This window comes from the organism of the source record quoted next, unplaced genomic scaffold, assembly GCF_019419815.1.
Source record: "Pyrus x bretschneideri cultivar Hongxiangsu unplaced genomic scaffold, Pyrus_bretschneideri_v1 Contig45, whole genome shotgun sequence".
Taxonomy (NCBI): domain Eukaryota; kingdom Viridiplantae; phylum Streptophyta; class Magnoliopsida; order Rosales; family Rosaceae; genus Pyrus; species Pyrus x bretschneideri.
The window spans coordinates 2,956,899-2,977,611 of record NW_025999779.1 but is presented as its reverse complement, the minus strand read 5'-3'; the positions used below and the strand labels follow the sequence as shown (position 1 = coordinate 2,977,611).

Here is a 20,713-nt window from a genome sequence, read left to right as displayed (position 1 = left end):
AGTTCAAATCCGCCCAAGATGTTGTTTTCCAATTGCAAAATTAAAGGGACGTCAATGATTTGCATGTTGGCTTTTAGATTATTGGCTACTACGATGGATGATGGTGATGAGGATGCATTGTAGCTCCGCGATGTGACTGGGAAGGAAAGGGAGTTACAGAGGAACAGAGGGTTGGTTGCCTATGTGGAGAACGAAATGATGAATCAAGTCCAACGCCGATGCCGTGCACATCCCAGTTCCAGTTGGTTCTTGCCTGAGGGACATAGTGAGGATGTTGAAAAGGCGGCGACGATAGGAAGGAAAATGAAGAAATGGCGTTTTGGAGAACATGGTAGCTCAGGTGGAGGGGGGAAGAGAAAGGAAATAGGGTTTTTAGTTTTATTATTTTGTAATTTTTAAAAATTTTTAATATCCACATGGGCTCATATTGACACATGGCAATCAATCATGTCATCTGTTAACAAAGCTTTTGACAGAAAATTTAACGGATGTATGAAAGTGTCCCAAAATTATGACTTTAGGTACCAGACTGAGACAAAAAAAACCTTCACGTATAAAATGTTGAAAAACAAAAAAATTTAGGGTAGTAAACTTTTTACCTATTTTCTTTTGTCTAATTTCGATTAGTATTGGTTGTTAATTTGTGCATGGACTTATTTCATTTGGGGAATATAATGTTAGGACCTAACTTTTTAAATTTCAGTTGATGTGATTGTATCTATTTCGTTGTTTATATTAAAGTTTACATTGAACCTTATTAGCTAACAAGTAAATTAAACGATAGACATGTTATGTTATCACAGTCAGTTGATATTAAAACCTTGAAATAGTTTGGTGCTATTTTGATATCTAACCCAATAAATAGTGATTACCATTTAAGATTCGTTTTGTACAATTTGTGTTATGGACCTACAACATGGGGGGATACATATAGCTGATTGTTGTAATGTAATATGTGGATGGCCCACTTAAATAGTTTGTGACTATTCATCCAAATTAAAATCAGATAGGTTATCATTCATATGAAGAAAGTTTGTAAAGCAAATAGTGTTGCTACATTAACATTTTTCCTATCAAATGAGAACATACAAAGGAAGGAAAGAGGTGTCAAAGAAAAGAAAAGAGAGGAAAGGAAGAAGATAAAGAAGAGAGATACATAGTAAAACACCAATGAGTTAGACTAGAGAGAAGAGAGAAAATAATGAGGATCATCTTTGTACTCCTATTATTTCACGTAATAAAAGAAAGTACTACTGCTGGCCCGAGGACGTTGGCATACTTGCTGAACCTTATAAATATTGTGTCTCATTTACTTATGCTCCACTGCAGACATACCAGTTGATTTTACGACACGTTATCAGCACAAGAAGCTTTCATGTCGGTGCAAAGCACAACGCCATAATCCGGTGAAGCATTACCTACATCTCACCTCTGTCAGCTGGAATCTCACAGATAAAAAAAATCTTTTCATTTCATCATCATATCTCTATATGACTACTTTTCTTAAAGTAGATATACATTTGGCTATATAATTATCATTATTATTAGCAAAAAATTTGACAACTATGTAAATAGCCTCTAAACTCCAACTTGCTGACCTCGCATTGAGATACTCGCAAGTACCTATAACTTGTTGACCTCGACTGAGATACTTGGATTTGACAACTTGCTGACAACTATGTAAACAACCTCTTCTTGAAAGTTGTTCGTCTACCCAGTACCTATAACATATCAAAGTTTTAGAAAATTCCAACGGTACAATCGTCGTAAATGTCTGAAACGCCAACCCAGTTTCTAATTCCTCAAAAAAACTGGACAACCATCTTATGAGTATGGAAACTCCTTTTTCAATAGCTCAGATCAAATAGTTTCTTCACAAAAGTTGTTCGGTATCCTCTTATCCATATCATACTGAATTTGAGCCCAATCTAGCGGTTTGATTTTCTCATAAGTTGCAGACACTACTCCTGACTCCAAAACCTATGGGAACCGTTTCGATTTTTTTGAAACTCACCGGAATGAGGAACATTAGTTGGGACTTATTGTTACTATTACTTCTTAGGTAACTAAAAGGACTTAGAACTATGAAATGAAAATAAAATAAAAAGGATGAAATAAAAAAAAGTGGCAGACAAAGAAAAAGAAAAAAAAAAAAAAAAGGGATGGATACTTAATCATTGCCTTTTTTGTTATGGCATATTTATGTGAATATTGCTGGTTTAAAGCCCTATTACAAGTTCTATTGATTTATAGTGGGTGGAATTATTACCCTTTGCTTTAAGTTTTGATATTTATGTGAATGATGATGGTTCAAAGCCCTTGTCACAAGCTTTATTTACTTAAAAGCAATTTATTTATTATGGCTGGAATTACCACCTATTACTTTAATTTACTTATTGTGCTACATTTTGTTATGATGAGTATAACAAGACCCGAAGTTCCTTGATCAGATTAGACCTAAAGTTTCTTGATCCTCATCATCTAAAAAGATCGAACCAGAAATTCCTTGATCAAAATCAAAACATGAAGTTTTTGAATCAACTGAGAGAACAACATTTCCTCAACTAAATTAAAATGACGGTCCTAAGTGCCTCAGTTCACAAACTATTAAATGAGGGCCAGAAGTTCCTTGATTCATGTAAATGAGGATCATAAGTTCCTTAATCCATGTACAAATTACACACGAATAATGTTTTGACTTGAAGTTCAAAATATGAATAATGTTAAGAACTTGAAGTTCTAACATTTTGTGTAGACATATGTTATATGTGGTATGAGTTAATTATCGCATTTCTATCATACCTAAATTTCTTCCTTTTGGGAATTGGAAAATGGTGAACTTAGCAAAACTTGATTTTGTGACCATCGACATCTTACACAAGAGATACTTTCATGAATTCATAATGCCCGAGAATTCATGTGGAAGCATATGATATTAGAAAACATCTATACTTAAATGTTCATTGAATCATGTTCATGAAACTAGAAGTTTCCATGGGTTACCATATATAACAAGCTAAAGTAGAAGCTTTTAGACATGTATAAAATTAAATGGGAGAAATTTTTTTTATACATACACGTGAGTTACAACTACAAAAAGAAACAATTAGAGGGGCCTTCACAAAGGTTGCTCATGTGAAGTCTCAGTACTTAGTAGTATCCCAGAAGGATGAAGCATTGGAGATTGGCCATGTGACGACCTAACACTTGCAAAACACCAGGAGGGAAGGCACCAGTTACCCTCAGAATCTAGCCATGAATCTTTGGTGATCACTTTGAATCCGACTTTCGGATTCTAGCAGCTGGTCGAACTTTCTTTTCATGCTCATTGAGTAAATATTTGCAAGTTTGTGCAACTCTTTATTCTCGTGCTTAAGCCCTTTAATTTCTTGTCTAAGACTTGCCACCTCAGCGATTAATGCTTTGACTTGGCGAGTTCGAGCAAGTAGGCGTTGGCTCATGTTGGATACAGACACACTAAACATTGAAAGCCAAAGAGTCTTAAACACTAGCTACTACTGTAGCCGTTGTATCATCCCTCATCACAAAGTCTCTAACTGTAAGAGGACCATTAGGAGATAAAAATGACAGGATATTATCTTGACACAGCTTGTGTGTATCTCCTCTGAGACTCAAATCTAAACAAAGGTTGGATAGACAAGCCACTTTTAAAAATGATGAAGAAAAAGGTTGGATAGAGTGAAATGTCAGAAATACAACAAAGATAATTTTTATAGACGACTAATCTTCAAAGCGTGCATTTTGGATACATTTGATACCTCTATAAAAGGAGAAGCAACAAAGCCACTTGTTCAAAAATCAAGACACTGCTCCCTGAATTTCAAAAGCCAAATTTTTCTGCATAAAGTTCGTCAACATTTTCTCAGACGCAATCTCAGTTTTCTAGATATCAAGGACAACTCTGTTAAAATATCTTTGGCAAAGTGAAAACGCGTAAAGTTCACTATTCTAACTACACCCATTATTACCAACAAGCGTGGGTGACAAGACCACATCCGCACCACTACCTGCTATTAGGAAATTCCTATATATGTCGATCTTCGTCCTTCATGGCAGGAGGCACCTCCAAAATGCCTAACTCGTCTTCCTTGCTAAGAATGCATCTGCAACAAAATCTCTCAACATATTCAGTCTTCATTCTCTCTGAGAATACATCTTCAACCAAGTCCCTTAAAATGCCAAACTCATTTCCTCAGCAAGAAACCCTTTTCGATCGAAAAGGTTTACACCAGCATTAAAATCTTATACTTTTTCCTTCAAGAGTAAAAGTATCACATATCATCAGGGTCGAGAGTAAGAGTATCTCATATCATTCTTTCCTTGTTTTTTCCTTTGCCCTTGGTCTTGCCTACAAGACAAGGATAAAGAAAGAAATCAATCAAAACCTAAAATCAAACTTCCAGTCAGGAACCTTTGCCTGGTTGCTTACCTTGCATTGCTCTCAAGTAGTCATCTTCAACTATTGTTAGAGCAGGGTTTCAAGTCACCAACACTGCAGAATAATTGGTACGTTGTTGGCTCTTTACACTGAAGCTACTAAGCATGGACGAGTCACCAAGAAATAATGGACCATCCAAGGGAAACGATTGCACACCACCTTTATTAGGCAACAGACTGAAGCAGAATGATCAACGATGAGTCCATGGAAGTCCAAAGAGAGATAATTAGTGGTTGACTGAGTGATTAGAAGACCAAAGTTCAAAAATGGGAATCCTACTCATAGCCTCATCAAACTCTACCAATTTATATCATTCACATGAGGAATAAAAAAAAGTAATGAAAATTACTAATTGATTACAAGTTACAGAGATGCCAAACAGATTGAAGTCTTAGCAGACTATCCATAGACTTGGTACTACTAAACTATTGCATACCCGAAGCATAACAGTCACCACATGGATTCAAGTTCCAAAAGGGATAATCCATAGACACTACAATTTTAACATATGTCATGCCTGAAGCATAATCGATGTGTAAGTTCCAATGATTCAACTCCTCAGAAATGGAGATTAAAAATTCAAGCTCTATAACGCTCTAGATGAGGTTATGATCCAAATGCTCAAACAATTCATCTAATAAGAGATGACTATCCTAGAAGAGACAATGTAAAGCCCCTGAAGAGGCAAAGATATCCAAAGTAATGAAATACTTATCAATATGCATGCGCATGCACATAAGAATTATAGGATCATGAATTGATGATTACCAATGTTAATTTTGGTTTTACAGTAGCTACTAAATTCATCAATGAGCTGTGTTGATATTGAGTCACGTTCTTTTGCTTGTCGACAAAAAAATAAAATTATTGGCCAAAATGGAGAAAGGCAATCCCATTACAATTTATTAAGAACATGAAAAAAATTGACCTATAGTACAAACCGCCAAATGATGTTAAACCCAAAAGGTTACATATGGGAATTTGTAATACAGTAAAATACACTCACATGATATGACAGAAGGTTTCTAGTTGAAACTTGAAATTGTAATACAGTCTTGGAAACATGATTTTTCATTGTAAAGCTTGTTCATTTCAGTGGAGAATTATATATATGCCCAAAGCATATCTCCACAAGTAAATCCCTCAAGTATACATGGAAGCAAGTTGCTCTGTATAAATTCTAAAGGAGAATGTGTTATGAAGTGTAGAAAATCCCTGAATGATTCAGACTGCTTGATGGAAACCCTAGAAAGGTAAAGTATAAATTATATACTCAATACCAATGAATGATATAAATTGCCTTAGTAAGTAACAATTTCACATCTCTCAGAAATTCATGAGTTTGGTTAAAACCTGTGCCATTAAAATTTGGAGCGCATGTGAACCACCTTCAGATGCAAACACTCGAACTATCATGAATGGTATCAAATTGCATCAACTTAGAATTCAGCCAGATTGAAGAATTCAAAATCAGGGGGAGATACTCATCAGGAGGATTATCCAAAACAGATCAAGTTTTAAACGAGGCAACCGAAATTGACATATGACCATCCAAAGGGGAGTGTTGTAATGTAATATGTGGATGGCTCACATGAATAGTTTGTTATTATTCATCCAAAGAAAAATCAGATAGGTTATCATTCATATGAAGAAAGTTTGTAAAGCAAATATTGTTGCTACAGTAACCGTTTTCCTATAAAATGAGAACATACGAGGGAAGGAAAGATGTGGAAAAGAAAAGAAGAGAGAGGAGAGGAAGAAGGGAAAAAAGAGAGATACATAATAAAATACCTTTGAGCTGGGCTACAGAGAAGAGAGAAAATAGTAATGGTTATCTTTGTACTCCTATTATTTCACGTAATGAAAGAAAGTATTACTGCCTGCCCCGAGGACGTAGGCACACTTACCGAACCTCGTAAATATTGTGTCTCATTTGCTTGATATTCCGCTGCACACATACCGTCAATTTTACAACACTAATCTATTCTTTGGTTGATATATGGAGGTCTAGTCTGTCTTATATAATGACATCGAAAATTAGCTGACCCATTAAGCTATTAGAATCAGATTTATAGTGAATTTTGTGTTTTTTAATTTCTTGGGTGAATTATTATACAATTAGAAGATAAATATTCAAATACTTGATATTCTCCTTTTTATTTTTCTTTAGTGAATGATATTCAAGAGTTGATGTCAAAGATAGTGGAAATTTAACCAAAACTTCCTCTGTTCCTTCAGCATGGATGCCGATGGACTGAAAGCGAGAGAGCACTAAAGTTATTGAATCATTGTGATAAGGAATAAACTCTTCCAACACACTTGCATAGATCTCCTCACTGTCCTTCCTTCCCGTCTTCGTCTCAATGCGTGGCCCTTCTAACTGCAACTAAATCTTCTTAAGTAATGAATCTCAACGAGGCAAGGAGCCTAACCTCTCAAAGAAAAACTAATTAATCGAACACGAAGAAAGTCAACTGAAACGATAATTTAATTTATTAACATACCTTTTTTTATTGCAAAGATCGTAATGAGATTTAAAGAGTGGTAATAGATGAAGAAAATTAAACGGAAAGTAATATTGAAGTTTTCTCGAACACCATGTGATAAAAAAAATGCATGATTATTACTCTTTTTTGGATTTCAGATCAAAGTTTGATGTTAAAGCTTTAAAAGTGTATCTATTTATTCTCTAATCCGATATCAAATCCAAAAGACGGGTGACCATGAATCTTTGATCACTTGACTCACTACAATATGTACATGACAGCCATCTCTTGCCGAAAGAGCAAAAACATCAGCACAAGAAACTGTGTGGAAGGGCATTCGTTCTCAAGGGCCTTTTTTTGGTTGTGTTTACGTACTTGAAATTTCTCATCCCGAAGCTCCTCCCCGATGCCTTCTCCGACTTTATTCCATTCACACTCTCTAACAATGGAGACGCATCACATCCCTGCATGCCACAAATTAATTAATGTTAATTAACTAATGAAAATTATGAATTTGATGTCTCTAACTTAATTAACTAATACTCAAAAGTCAAAGGCAGACAACTCATACCTGAACGATGCTATCGTCAAAGAGATTTCTTAACCAAGAAATTGATATTTCCATGTTTATAAAATGGATTACTGACCTCTTGCTTGATGATTTCTTCAGCTTTTAGCAACTATCACTTTTACCTATGTCAACCAGTCAAAATACACAACATTGTCAACTTAACACACTAAGTTATGGTTCCTCGTTTTATATAAATTTCTACGTACATAAGTACGTAATAGTTAAGATAATTTTGACATTCCGGAGTACTGTACTTAATCAATAGTTCAGATTGACGAACTCTGTTTGACAAGGTATGCATAGATTGATTAAAATGACATCTGGTATAGGATAGTTTTCGGAGAGGATAGTTAAAATCCACAAATAAATGTAAAAATATGGTGAAGCTGTGTACCAAATTGAAATTGCAAGAGTAATGGAAACAACATCAAGATCAGAAAGCTCGAGAAAGCGGGGTTATAGGAGGCCATCTTGTTTCGCAGTTCTTGCTCTTCGTTTGCTTGTGTGATCTATGTGAGCTATTGTTGGCTTTTTTTCTTTGTTTTTTTTGAACAAAGGTAAACATTTCCATTACCAACAACCCAAATTTACACAACAAAGGTCTAAAGACAAACAAGTACAGGCAAAATTGGACTAGCAGAATTAAACAAAAAGGAGCCCAAATAAGAATTCAGGCCCAAACCAGAAACTAGCAAAAAAAACCGTAGATGTCTACTTCCATCGCCTTTGCTACAGTGCACCAACAAGATCTGCAAGATCCCACGCCTCCAACGGACGAACACCTCACCAATCACATCAACTAGCCGCAAGCAACTTATCGAACACACCCACAAAGGAAAAAACCAGTCAATAAGTGGAAGAAGCCCGTGGTAGTACACAAGCAACGCTGTCGACAAAGGCAACAACTAGAGAGAAAGTGGTGGTGTTATGAAAACCCTAGCCGGTGGGAACACCGAAGCTCTACACACTCTCTCTACGAACCGCAACAAATCGCGATAAATAGTGATTGCAGATCAAAGTAGAGATGGTCGAAGATGACGGATGTTGTTGTGGTGTGAGGGACAATCCAAATTGGGGTGGGGAGCGGGGAGAAAAGGCAGCATCAGGGAAGAAAAGAGGAGACAAAGGGCAGGAGGAAGGAATTGCCAGCAACCCCAACCATAGCTAGGGTCGGTAGCTTCGGAATTTATCAAAATTGGATACACTCACAACCTTTGAGACGAGACTCCCAAATAGAGAGAAAGTTTCTCAAGAGAGAAGGAAAGTATAAATTGGAGGGATTTTTTTTTTTTTTTTTTTCTTTGATCGGAATTTTTTTTTTTTTTTTTTTTTTTTTCCTTTTTCTATTGTTGGCTTTTATATTGGAGTTGTGGGATGTGCTAATTATTAGGAGGATTGGATCAAAATAGAAACCCTAGAATTAATTCCTCTCTGCACCGAGCCACTTTCTTTGATGTTATCACAAATTTGCCTCACGCATGAAAGACCCACTCAAAGCAAATAATATAATATGAAATTAATATATATATATATATCAAATAATTAAAATTTGTGGTCCATGAATAATACCAGCTTATTATTTTTCTACGAAGCCATAATTATATATGGACTCTGTTGACCTTAAAAACTATATTGATGCCATGATTAAAATATAAAATTATGTAATCAAATAGCATGAGGAATTTACGTGATTCATGTTTTACCTTCACGGGCGAAGAGTCAAAGGAGATTTCGCAACACAAATGTGTTGAATTACAAAGAAGCAAAAAACAAGAAAAGTATTATATATTGAGGTGTGTAATCTCAACTCTAAATAATGATTTACAAATTAAGGATTTCAATACAAAGCCATACACTGAAACGGAAAACTAAATTCAGTTACAAGGAGAAAAAAAGAAAAAAAAAAGCAATTAGGTTTTGCAACTCAATCTTGGACTCCAAAACCGGTTGTATTGCTGTCGTGGCATGTCGCATCCCAGCCTGAGCCCCCACCACATCTCGGGCTCGACTTTACTGTAGCACGATATTGTCCGTTGGGCCCCAACCACGCCCTCACGGTTTTGTTTCTTGGAAGTCACACAAGAACTTCCCAATGGGCCCCAACCACGCCCTCACGGTTTTGTTTCTTGGAAGTCACACAAGAACTTCCCAATGGGTCACCCATCCTGAGATTGCTCTCGTGCGAACTCACTTAACTTCGGAGTTCCGATGGAACCCGAAGCCAATGAGCTCCCAAAAGACCTCGTGCTAGGTAGAGATGAGAATATACATATAAGACTTACAAGATTCACTCCCCTGGACGATGTGGGATGTTACATGGCAGGTGCCATGTGTTCAAGAATTAGGCACTATCAAAGCCACATTAAGGGCTACCCTTGGCTATAGCCAATATAGCTTTTGGTAGAAAATAAAATTTTACATGTAATTTTTATAGATTTTCAAATGTAGCTCACCATATATTTAGTCACTGATTCAAATTCTCTTGGTTTAATTATATAATACAATTTACAAACCATCTCTTTTTCTCACATCTTTTTTCTCATCGCTTCGTGTACATGTACAAGTTTGAATTTGTTTGAATAATGAAAGTTCTTGGCTCACCTTGTGAAATTTTTCTTAAGCTAGCTAATACTGTAAAAAATATATATAGTATCAAGTTTCTTTATTTATAAAGATTTAAATCTTTAAGCTAGCCCACCTGATAAAAATTTTCTAGCTCTACCATTAGAACTAGGTTTATCAGGTTTATCCTTTTGCCGTTTAGGTAAAAGAGGGAGAAAGTTCATACCATTGTAGGAATAAGTTCTCAGTATAAAGCTTATAATAAAAATGAAGGGATATAAAAGTATTGATGGAGATTCCTTTTTTCTTTTTTTTTTCTTTTATGTATATAACGATATTCTACTGTGCCACTTTTTGTGAGTTGAATACGAGACTTCTGACTTCAACTAAATAGAAATACAATTGTGCTATAGTATTTGTTGATACTTAAAATATTCTAATTATGCAATAAGGGTTGGCTTGGGTAATCTTAATTTTATCTTTTATACAAGCAATGGTGTGGGAAGGAGAAAATGAACGTTGAACCTTGAGTGCAAGAGTAAATGTTGACTTTGATTTGAATTTCTTAATAACTCTAAAATGTCTAGTCCTAAACATTATTGAATGGAGATACATAGGAAGTCTATATGCAACAATGTTTCATAATAAAATCCTTTTTCAAGTTGTAAATCCGACCCCAAAATATATATTACACAGTCTGTCTTGACTTTGATTTCTGTTGTTATTGAATCACACGATGGTGCCCTGTGAAAGGCTGAAATGTTTCTGTGAGTCATCTCGACCCCTCAAAAAAATGGATTGTGATAGCGAAACCACCAACTAGTCATTTTTTTTATAAGAAAATAAATTAATGAAATACTGTGCATACGGACATAGAGAGAGAGAGAGAGAGAGAGAGAGAGAGAGAGAGAGAACAAATGAGTTAATAAGTCACAAACTGCCGTTCAAAGACTCCAAACTAATTATTAAATAGATAATGGAAGAAATGGGATCATGGCAGATCTGATCATGTAGCTTCTAAGATTCATAGACATGTATGTCAAACACTTGAAGGCGTAGAGATAATTTTGTTTATTCATTTACATTTCTTAAATGTATATATCATTATTCTCGTAAGATGAGAATTTCGCTGTGGAACCGTTTACAATAAAATATATTATTGGGCCTTAGTTTAGTCTAATAAGGTGACTCATAAGGAAATAAAACTTGGGCTTTTAATTTACTATAAATGAATCGTACATGCTCAGATTGTTTTTGACTTGTCAAAGGTATCAAAATTTAAGTTTTCTTTATCGACTGCAGAGAGCATTATGCACAATACTTTGGTTGTTTTTTTTATATTTTTGGAACTTTAACGAAAAATTTCTGGTATTATTTATTTTAATGAAAAATTATATTTTTACATTAAAAAGTTAATCATAATACTATTTACTTTACCCTTTATTTTGTTCTTATCGTTAAAACTCAAAATTTTCAAACTCTTTTCATTAATTTTTTTTTTTTTTTTTTCAGGGAAGGTCATCATGGATTTAGGCAAAACTACTGTTTTGGTTATGCTACTCTTCATTCACCACCCAAATATTTTGGATTACTTTCCTATTGGTATATTATTTAAATGAAAGTAATCCTAGATCGGCTTCAAATGAAAACATAGGAAGCATTGATTTAAGATGTGAAAGGTGAAGGGTCTATAATACAAGTGAAGGACTCGTATTAAAGGACACTCAAATCATTTAACAAAACTTTCAAACCAAAGGCTCTCTGCCTTCTACCCGTTTCATTCCTTTTGCCTTACCAAAAGACTACTTGAAACCAAGACCTTGGAACTTTAGGAAACCTTCCTTTAGACTCTTAAGATTATTTAGAATTAGCTTTGCTACCGTCTTTCTTGCATAGTATGAATTTACCAACCTTAAGACAGTAAGTCTCCTTAGTTGTAACCCTTTACAAGGAAGCATCTTTAACCCAATCCAATGGTCCCACATCCACTCAGATAAGAGTCTAAACGATTGTTCTAAGTTCATATATGTATATGCTTTGTTTGTTTTGTGATATTCAGCAATATTAAATTAATATCAATTTCAGTTACTTACTGTCTTGACTTTCTATAGTGAATGATTGAAATGATGCGCTTGAAATAACCAGTTATGTGTAACCCGTCTAGTTTCTTGTTTAATATCGAGAAACAGTTGAAGTCCTTAACATATAAGCCGTTAAAAAGAAACTAACTCGAGGTAAACACTGCCACAATCCTTTGTAAAAGAAGTTTTATTACTTGTGTGCAAATATTGATTATAAATACATTATATTCTACTTAAATATAACATATCTTTCTGTTGGCAAAAGTCAGCTGTGACGCACCTGATAATCTACGAACTAAAGGACTCATTAAGCCTGTTCAAAGGACAAAGTGTGAAGCCTATACCAACTGAGAAAGAAAACTACTCGGCAAACCAACAATGTTTGTTTTCACGCGAATAGAAAGAAACGAGAAAATTGAGCTCATAAGCTGTGAATTTAAAAGTCCCCACAATAATCAGGTTGAAGATTAATATTAGTTGAAAATCATAGCACTATAGACAAACGAAAGATAAACTGTGAGTACTATTTTATTAAACGGAAACTCTACAACTTTGTTGAGATGGCTACACAACTCGAATGGACTACATTATGATTGACTTGCTTCTCATACTAAATTATAGACTATATTTATATAACAAAACCTAAGAAACTCTAATTTAGATGGATTAGGCACAAACCCAAAGAATAAAATAAGAGTTTGCCAACAAGTAGATGTGAATGCTAGCTTTATTGTGCTAACTTCCGATGCCAATCCAAATACAAAATTTCATCGGTGCCAGTGCAAGATTTCAATGCTTGTGTAAGGTTACAATGTCAGTGCCAGTGCAATTGACATTGTGCCTCTTCCCAAGGTTTAGCTACTGTGTGCCTATTGTTGGAAAAATCTCCATTTCATTAAGCTAAACCAAGCCTACTCGCTAAGCGATGGGCCAGTCTCCCCGGTTGGTACATTTACATTCAATCCCTATTTTTATCATTTTCCCCCTCTTTCTTTCCTTCCTCCTAGTCCGAAGGTCCCTTCAAATCACGCAAAACAAGCGCAACAGCAACAGAGGTGTGGCAACAAATGGTGGGTGTGGTGGTGAGTTTGATGCCGGTATGTCAGGCGCGGCGGTGCAGTTTGTCAAATTGTGAGCAGGCTGTGGTAGTGAGATGTAGACGGTACGATGCGGAGAGTCGCGGATGCAGACTTGGGTGAGGGTGCATATGGTGGTTCGTTAGGCAGATGCTTTAGCGGATTCGATCTCTAGAACTTTTTTTTTTTTTTTTACAAACCGAAAGTGACGACTCCTTACCGAAATAAAAAAAAAGGGACAATTCGTACGGATTCAACCAAGTCAAAACAATGGAAAAGACGATGATAGATGTCACACAAACTCTTGCACACCCAATGCGGGTTAAACCCAAATCCAAAAAAAAAAAAAAAAAAAAAAAAAGTGGAAGACACAAATAAACGACAGACATATACCGAACATAAACTGATTAAATCCAGAAGGACTAAACTTGTTCTGATACCAAGTTGAAAATTAGAGTATTACAAACACATGAAGGATAAACTATGAAAATTATTTTATTAAATGGAAAAAAAAAACCCTACAACTTTGCCGAGAGGGTTACACAACTCGGTGGACTACAATTTGACTAACTTGTTTCACATAATAAACTACAACCTATATTTATAAAGAACAAAACCTAAGAAATTGTAACTCAAATGGGCTAGGTCAAACCCAAACAACAAAATAAATAACTAGTATTAGCGTCTAGAATTGGATTTGTTAGTTGATGCATGACATCATATATATATATATATATATTTAGATATGGCGCGTTTACTAATCTGTAATCAAATTAAGATGAATTGAATTGAGGACGAATAAAAATGAGGTGGAATTAGAATCAGATTCATTTTGAAGTTGTTTACTAAAACTGTCTGGAATCAAAGTAGGAAACATTGATCTATATAACTGTTTACTAATTCACATGAATCAGAACGAAAACTATTGTGATTACTAAAATACCCCTAGTTTAATTAATCTATTTATAAGCTAATTATTTTTAGTAAATCTTTTATTGTTTCGTTTTTTTTTTAGGAGAACAATTATTATTTTTTAGTAAAACTTTTATTACTTTATTTTTGGATTTTTTAGTGGAATTCTCATGCTTATCTACTAACCCAGAACCCACTGTCCTCATCCAAATTTGCATTATCTAGAACCCACAGCTCATAGCCTCACCTCGACGAAGAGATCACCGTTCCTACCACTTCTTCTTCAATGATGTGCGGGCATCAGAGCCTGCGCCTCAACGTGGGACTTCGCAAACCCGAGCTCCAATTTGGGTCTTTCTCGGGTCCCTCTCACCTGAACTCGTCCCTCTCCCTTGGCCTCTCTGGTACCACTTTTCTTCTCTGTCACTTCCGTTTCCTTTTGTTGCTGAATTTTCTGTTATTATCAATGGTGGCAACTGGGTTCGAATTTTCTGAAAATTTGATTTTTGCTTTGGGTGTGCTTGCCATTTTTGGGTTGATTTTGATGTGTTGAATCCTATGGAGGAGGACGTGGAGGATTTTGAGGTGGTGGAGCGAGAGGAGGCAACGGAGGAGCAGAGAGCTGCTGGAGAGGATGGCGGAGGACAACGAGAAGATGGAAAGGAGTACTAAAGGTGCAGGGCATTTTGGGAAGGAAATTTTGATTCTAGATGAAGCCTTCTTCCCGGAATCCAAATACTACCTTCTTCTATGTAATCCAATTCCGACAATATCAAGAATTGAATTCCTAATTTTATGTGGGGTCCACAAAACTATTCATTCCAATTTGGTAAACGGAGGTATAATCAGGAATAGGGGATGATTCCTATTCTGCTATATCCTTTCCCCATATGTAAACACGCCATTAGTGGATTAGATTCGTTCAAACCACTAAATATTTTTAGGCGCTAATAGATTAATGGCCAACATTCATAATAGATAGATTAGTGGGTTGGAAACTTGGAATCATATTTACGATTGGAAACTAATTTTAATCCGTCGTTGCACTAGTTGACAGGATTTGTTTATTAAGGCCATTCTCTCGGTGCGCATGCGTATTTCTTTTTAAACTGAAACGGTAGCGGAATTTTATTTATGAAACAAAGAATTACAAGAGGCATATCCATGAGTAATATACTTCAGTAACTAATTCTTTGATTTCGGAAGAAGATTTGCACAAACAACAAAAAGAATATAACCGCTACAAATCATATCTCAATCATATTAATTGTTTACCGACCAACATTCAGTTACTCGTTCAATACATGTATAAGATTGAGGTTTTGAATTTTGTGGTTCATTTCTCATTAACTTGACCTCAATCCCTTGAGACTTGGAAATATCCATCGGCCGTGTAGACTTGTTTAGGTTGAAACCTTGGATTCATTAGTGCATTCCAAATGAATTGGTCATGCTAACTAAAGAATAATTCAAGTTCCTAAACTACTTTGTATAGAGATACAGTGCAAATTAAAGTTAGACGAAGTTTGATCCCTATGATTGGTTCGCATTGGATAACTCACTAGATTTGACAACATACCTTGTTGCCAATCAGTCATCCTATCCAATTCAATACTAGAAACCAAACATGGTAATGGTTTTTCAATTTACAAGCAATAGGAGAAGTCTCATCCCTATACTATGATGATTGACGTGTATTTCCCTGTAATTTTCTGTATATACTAATTACAGCTTTCTGATTCTACTCAAGCCCCATAATCCCCATTTCTTCTATAACCCCTTGAGCTTCCCTCTTGTTCTACTATCTCGTCTTGTACATTCCCTCTGTTAGACAACTGGACACTGCTTTCAGCTGGTTCATCTGGTTTGAAAACCCTTCTTATATAAGAAGGCATTTCTGAAAGGCTATTCCTCACGGAGCTCCAATCGGTGGAGAAAGATGTTCTTGCTGATTGCGGAGTTTGTTGTTCCTTTCTCCTTCTATTCCTCACCTCAGCATGCCATTGCTTTAAAATGTCTGCCATGTTATCTTCCATAATCTTACCCTTGAACTGTGAACCCATCTGTGTTCATATATATAAGCAGAAGTACTTCAGATATGAACAAATTAGGTTTTTGGATCCTTAAAGATATAGCTAAGAACAGTACTTCAGACCAATAGACTTCACCTGTGTGACAAGTGCATAGAGAGGAAGAGTGATGTAGCTGCAGAGGACTTGAGTAGCCACCCTGAAAAATCAGAGGAATTAATATGCAATCACTACTGCAAACAAGGCATATGTGATTATTAATTCATAACAATTTTAAAATTATGATCTGATCAAAATGAATATAATTTCGGTAGTCTTACGCTAAGAAAATCCTCGTAATAATGACCACAGTGTGCTCGTGGTAGCACGATGTGAACCCGAATTGGATCTAATAGCAAGAAGAGAATTAAATCACATATATATTTGTTTTGTCATAAATTTAAAATTTCAAATGTTGAACTTCTGTAGAGCGAGGAGCCAACTTTTCCTAATCCTCTTCTATTTATATAAAGAACGCAGAATTTCTGTAGACTATGGAGGATATATATGGGAAAGAAAACTCACTGTAACCCAAATGAAGAAGGCCAGCTCAAATGCATTCTACAAGGTCCAAAGAAAGTAAAATCAGTTCAATTAATGTTTACACATGAAATCTTAGGAAAGTTGTGAGGGCATTTACCAAAAATAGAGTATAATGTAGCAGCACCAAGACAAATCTAGGTTTCCTGAACCAGAAGAGATCGTCGTTTACTCGCACAAGTGGTGTTCCGACGATCACACTGTTCTGATCTTTAATTTGAAGAGCCATTTTTGCAACGATATACTGAAGTTTGGTTCCTAGAACCAGAACGACCTACAAAAAATCCAATTATTATTGTATTTGGAACACATAAGAACTTATGTACTACATACATATATACACACAGCACTGCACTTACCAAGAGTGGAACATAGGAAAGCCAGAGATATACATACCAACCTGGTAAGGGTTCAAACAAATGCCATGAGGATAACACTTATCGATAATCTCAATTACAACACGAATAGTTCAGAATTAAGAGTCAATTACACTATGAAAATTGACATAAACAACTAAGTGATGAATCCTCTTGGCCCCTCCTACAGTCTAACTATCAAGTTAACTTTTTTTTTCTTTCTTTTTTTTTTTTTTTTTTTTCTAACATAGTACTCAGTTGACCCACTTTTTGTTTGCATGGATGCTTGATTGATAACATGTGAATTAACAGATGTCATATGAGCAACAATTGAAAAAAAAATTCATAAGAAAACCTTAACATTCTTGACATGGAGTAGATAGATGAAGAATTGTTACCATACACGTCGAGGAGCATGAGAATTGCTACTGCAAACCACATTAAGGGGCTGATTGCAACCATGATCTTGAAATCTTCCTCCAAAGATCGCTGTATGTATTTTTGGAAATCAAAGCTTTGCCTGCTTGGCAAATGAGCCTGGAGAAAGTTGTTCATTAGCAACAAACTCAATTAATTCCATCAAAACAGTTAGTAAATTGGACTTGATCTTCATTAATTTACCGCTATGAAGCCATGTCTCATGGTGATGTAGTCAACTTTTGCCACTGAGTTATGGAATTGCCTCAAAAAACATCTCTGCGCCATATTCACAATTATCATCCAAAACCAAATTAGAAGTGTACTTATTCTTTGTTGTGTTGTTATACATAAGATTAAGCTAGTAAAAGCACTCACCATCCACAGATGAAATGACGTTTCTGAACTAGAATTCATGTGCCTTCTTCCAAATGTTGTTTGCCTGGTAATCCTGAACCGGTTGGGATCTGCATACATGCTAACCATGTCAGCAAGGAGCAACTCAAAGGTGTAACTAAAAATATAGGCCGATGAAACTATAAAATATTCAATTTGGAGAGCAATGCTCATGACTAAACGAAAAGTAGCAGTGCTTAACCACCGTAAACCTTAAACCCTAAATACTAAACCCTGACCAAAAAATAAAGCTAGGTTTCTTTTGTTACCTTCTTTTACTTGTGGTAAATCCCATAGGATTAAACAGCGAAACACAAAAGCGTAAATTGGTTTCACTGCATACGGTCTATATTGGCTACATAGTTCGTTGGAATATTTTCAGTCATATTCTGACTTTTATGTTTGAAAACCTTCATGAAAGAGCAAAATTCCCTTCCAACGTCTTCGAAAGCGCACCAAGGTTAAATTAATGATTTTTTTCGGAACCAGCAAAGTCAAAGAGATCTACTGCCATACAGATATACACATATAACGCTCTAATACAAAAGAAAACGCAACAAATTTGGAAGAACTTTCCTTTTACAGGTGGCCTAGCATAAGAAAAAGTCTAAAAAAAATAAAATAAATCGCATCTTTATGTCGACAACGTGCTAAAGACCAAAAGCACTAACATATGTGAGATATTTTTAAAGGATTTAAATGTAAACATAGCAGTCTTTGGAAGACGCCAAGGTCAAGTCAGCACACATACCAGACAAAAAGAAAAAAATAATACATACAAAAATCAACAAGCATGTTTAGAATTCCCTTTTTCTCTTTTTTGGTCAAACTTTTCTCCTTCTAGTTATGATTAAGGTCATGGACAGTTTTTTTTTATTTTTTATTTATTTTTATTGAACAAATAATATTATCTATACTAAGAAATAGAGATGTAAGTTTAGCCTCACATTGGTCATGGACAGTTCTTTGATAAACTATAATGTGCCTTTTGAGGAATTGAACTCATCTTTCGTCGACAATTTTTTCTTATCAAACTATGCATATTTAGTGATCGCATTATATGGTCATATCTCCACGAGACATGCTATTCTCATTTCCAGTTGAAAGACTATATTATCAATCACCTTATTAACCGCGTTATTAGTTAATATCTTAGAATGAGACTTACCATTCTCAACTTGGTACTCCATTGTTCGAGTTTCTTGCTCCCAAGCTTCCCAGCGCGTCATCTATACAAATTGAAAATTAAAGTATTTGGGATAATTCTTGCTTAATCATAATTAATCGCATTGATAAAGCTTAGAACAATCTTGAAACAAACGCACCTTGGCCCTCCCCAAAGCCATGGTAAGAACACTATACACAATATGCATAACCGCCAGCGCAAAAATAAGTATGTGAAGCTGATGAAGAGCATCTTTCGTCATGAAAGGTAATTTTCCCTGCAAAATTTCGTCCGAATTAATAACAAAGCACCCAAATTAACCCGATTAACTGCATGTTCAGAACTATTAATGCATTACCTCACCGCAAGAACCTGTAGCATCTGCATCGTCCTCTGCAAGTCGCCTATGCACTGATATTTGCCTTAGTATTTCATCATACAAACTATTTGCACCGGTCGAAAAGTTTGTCACAATCTTATTCACAGTCACAAATTTCTCGACATCTTCTTTTTTGGTTGTCTCATTTCTGCGACATGGAAGCATGATGTTTCCCACCTTTGCAGATATACAGATTTTAGATATCGAATTTTGGGTTATTGCCAGCAAAAGTGACACAAATCCCATAAGCATCAACTCTGCACAACAACAAACCAACTTTAAGCCAATAAGCCAATATAATCAGAATCAAATAGTTACAGAATAATTCATTTGGCTTGACTATTGCACCTGATTTGAGCTTCTCAACCGCGTCCATCAAGGCAGTTTTCCTGTGCCTTCTGAGAAACTGCACCAAATTAGATGTGTCCTAACGTCAGAATTGATTTTAAAAAATTTCTCGTGACATCTTAGGCTTTAGACTGAATTCAAAAGAAAGAAAAGCTTACGTTGACAAGGAGATGGATGGAGTGCTCGATGACAAGGGAGGTGAAGATGAAGAAAAAGCAAACGGTGGCGAGTGCCCATGTCGGAGTGTATTCCAGAGAGGCGCCTTTGGAGTCTCCTGCCATGACTGCCTTGAATTTCTCTTCTTCTTCTTCTCCTTTTTGGTCTTTTATGTGATATTTGTTCTTCTTCTGTCCTCTTTTCTTCAAATAATGGGACGGGAAGAACGCAGACTTTTTGGAACGAAGTTTTGAGAATTGGAAATTGTTTTCTTTCCACACTATGATTCATTTCCCATAACATGTTATGCAAATTTCAGCTATATATATTGATAAACATTGATTATTAAGAAAAAGTCTACATAATTTGGGTTAACGTCAAACGTCAAATATATGTAAATGAAGAGAGAAATTTCAAAGAATTTGATTAACTTTCTACATTTGTATACTGCAATTGTCATCATCACATTCCTTTCCCATGACTACCATTTGACAATTTGAGTTTATGACTTTATAAACAACGGTCAATTCTTACCATAGTATTAGACAATTATTACTTTAATAAAAATTGTGACGCCCATAAAAACTTTTCAAACTTCTGATTAATGACTACACATCTATTTTCTTTTAAACCTTCTTCTATGGTTGATTTGACTTTTGAGAGGTACAAAAGTACATTTACATCTCATTTTACATAATTGGTAATATTGTTCCAACTTAACTACTTATTATTAGGTGTTA

The 20,713-nt window shown here is 35.4% G+C and overlaps 1 protein-coding gene, 1 long non-coding RNA gene and 1 pseudogene across 2 annotated transcripts; 1 reads left to right on the top strand and 2 right to left on the bottom strand.

Annotated features, from left to right (window-relative positions):
* LOC103935167 overlaps positions 1-9,588 on the bottom strand; it is a 30,620-nt pseudogene extending 21,032 nt beyond the window's left edge.
* Positions 9,589-14,100: 4,512 nt separating this feature from the next.
* LOC125469753 lies at positions 14,101-15,077 on the top strand. Its single transcript, XR_007251972.1, has 2 exons — positions 14,101-14,551; positions 14,712-15,077. It is a non-coding gene; the product is annotated as an uncharacterized LOC125469753 (long non-coding RNA).
* A 528-nt stretch (positions 15,078-15,605) lies between these two features.
* LOC103934644 (MLO-like protein 3) lies at positions 15,606-20,306 on the bottom strand. Its single transcript, XM_009344400.3, has 14 exons — positions 19,976-20,306; positions 19,818-19,875; positions 19,449-19,726; positions 19,251-19,367; positions 19,094-19,154; positions 17,908-17,996; positions 17,734-17,808; positions 17,511-17,649; positions 17,116-17,156; positions 16,857-17,030; positions 16,742-16,777; positions 16,498-16,565; positions 16,316-16,376; positions 15,606-16,210 (listed from the first exon to the last, which is right to left on the bottom strand). The coding sequence occupies exons 1-14, from the start codon at positions 20,096-20,098 to the stop codon at positions 15,893-15,895; spliced, it is 1,638 nt and encodes a 545-aa protein (XP_009342675.1). The 5' UTR covers positions 20,099-20,306; the 3' UTR covers positions 15,606-15,892.
* Between the last annotated feature and the right edge of the window lie 407 nt (positions 20,307-20,713).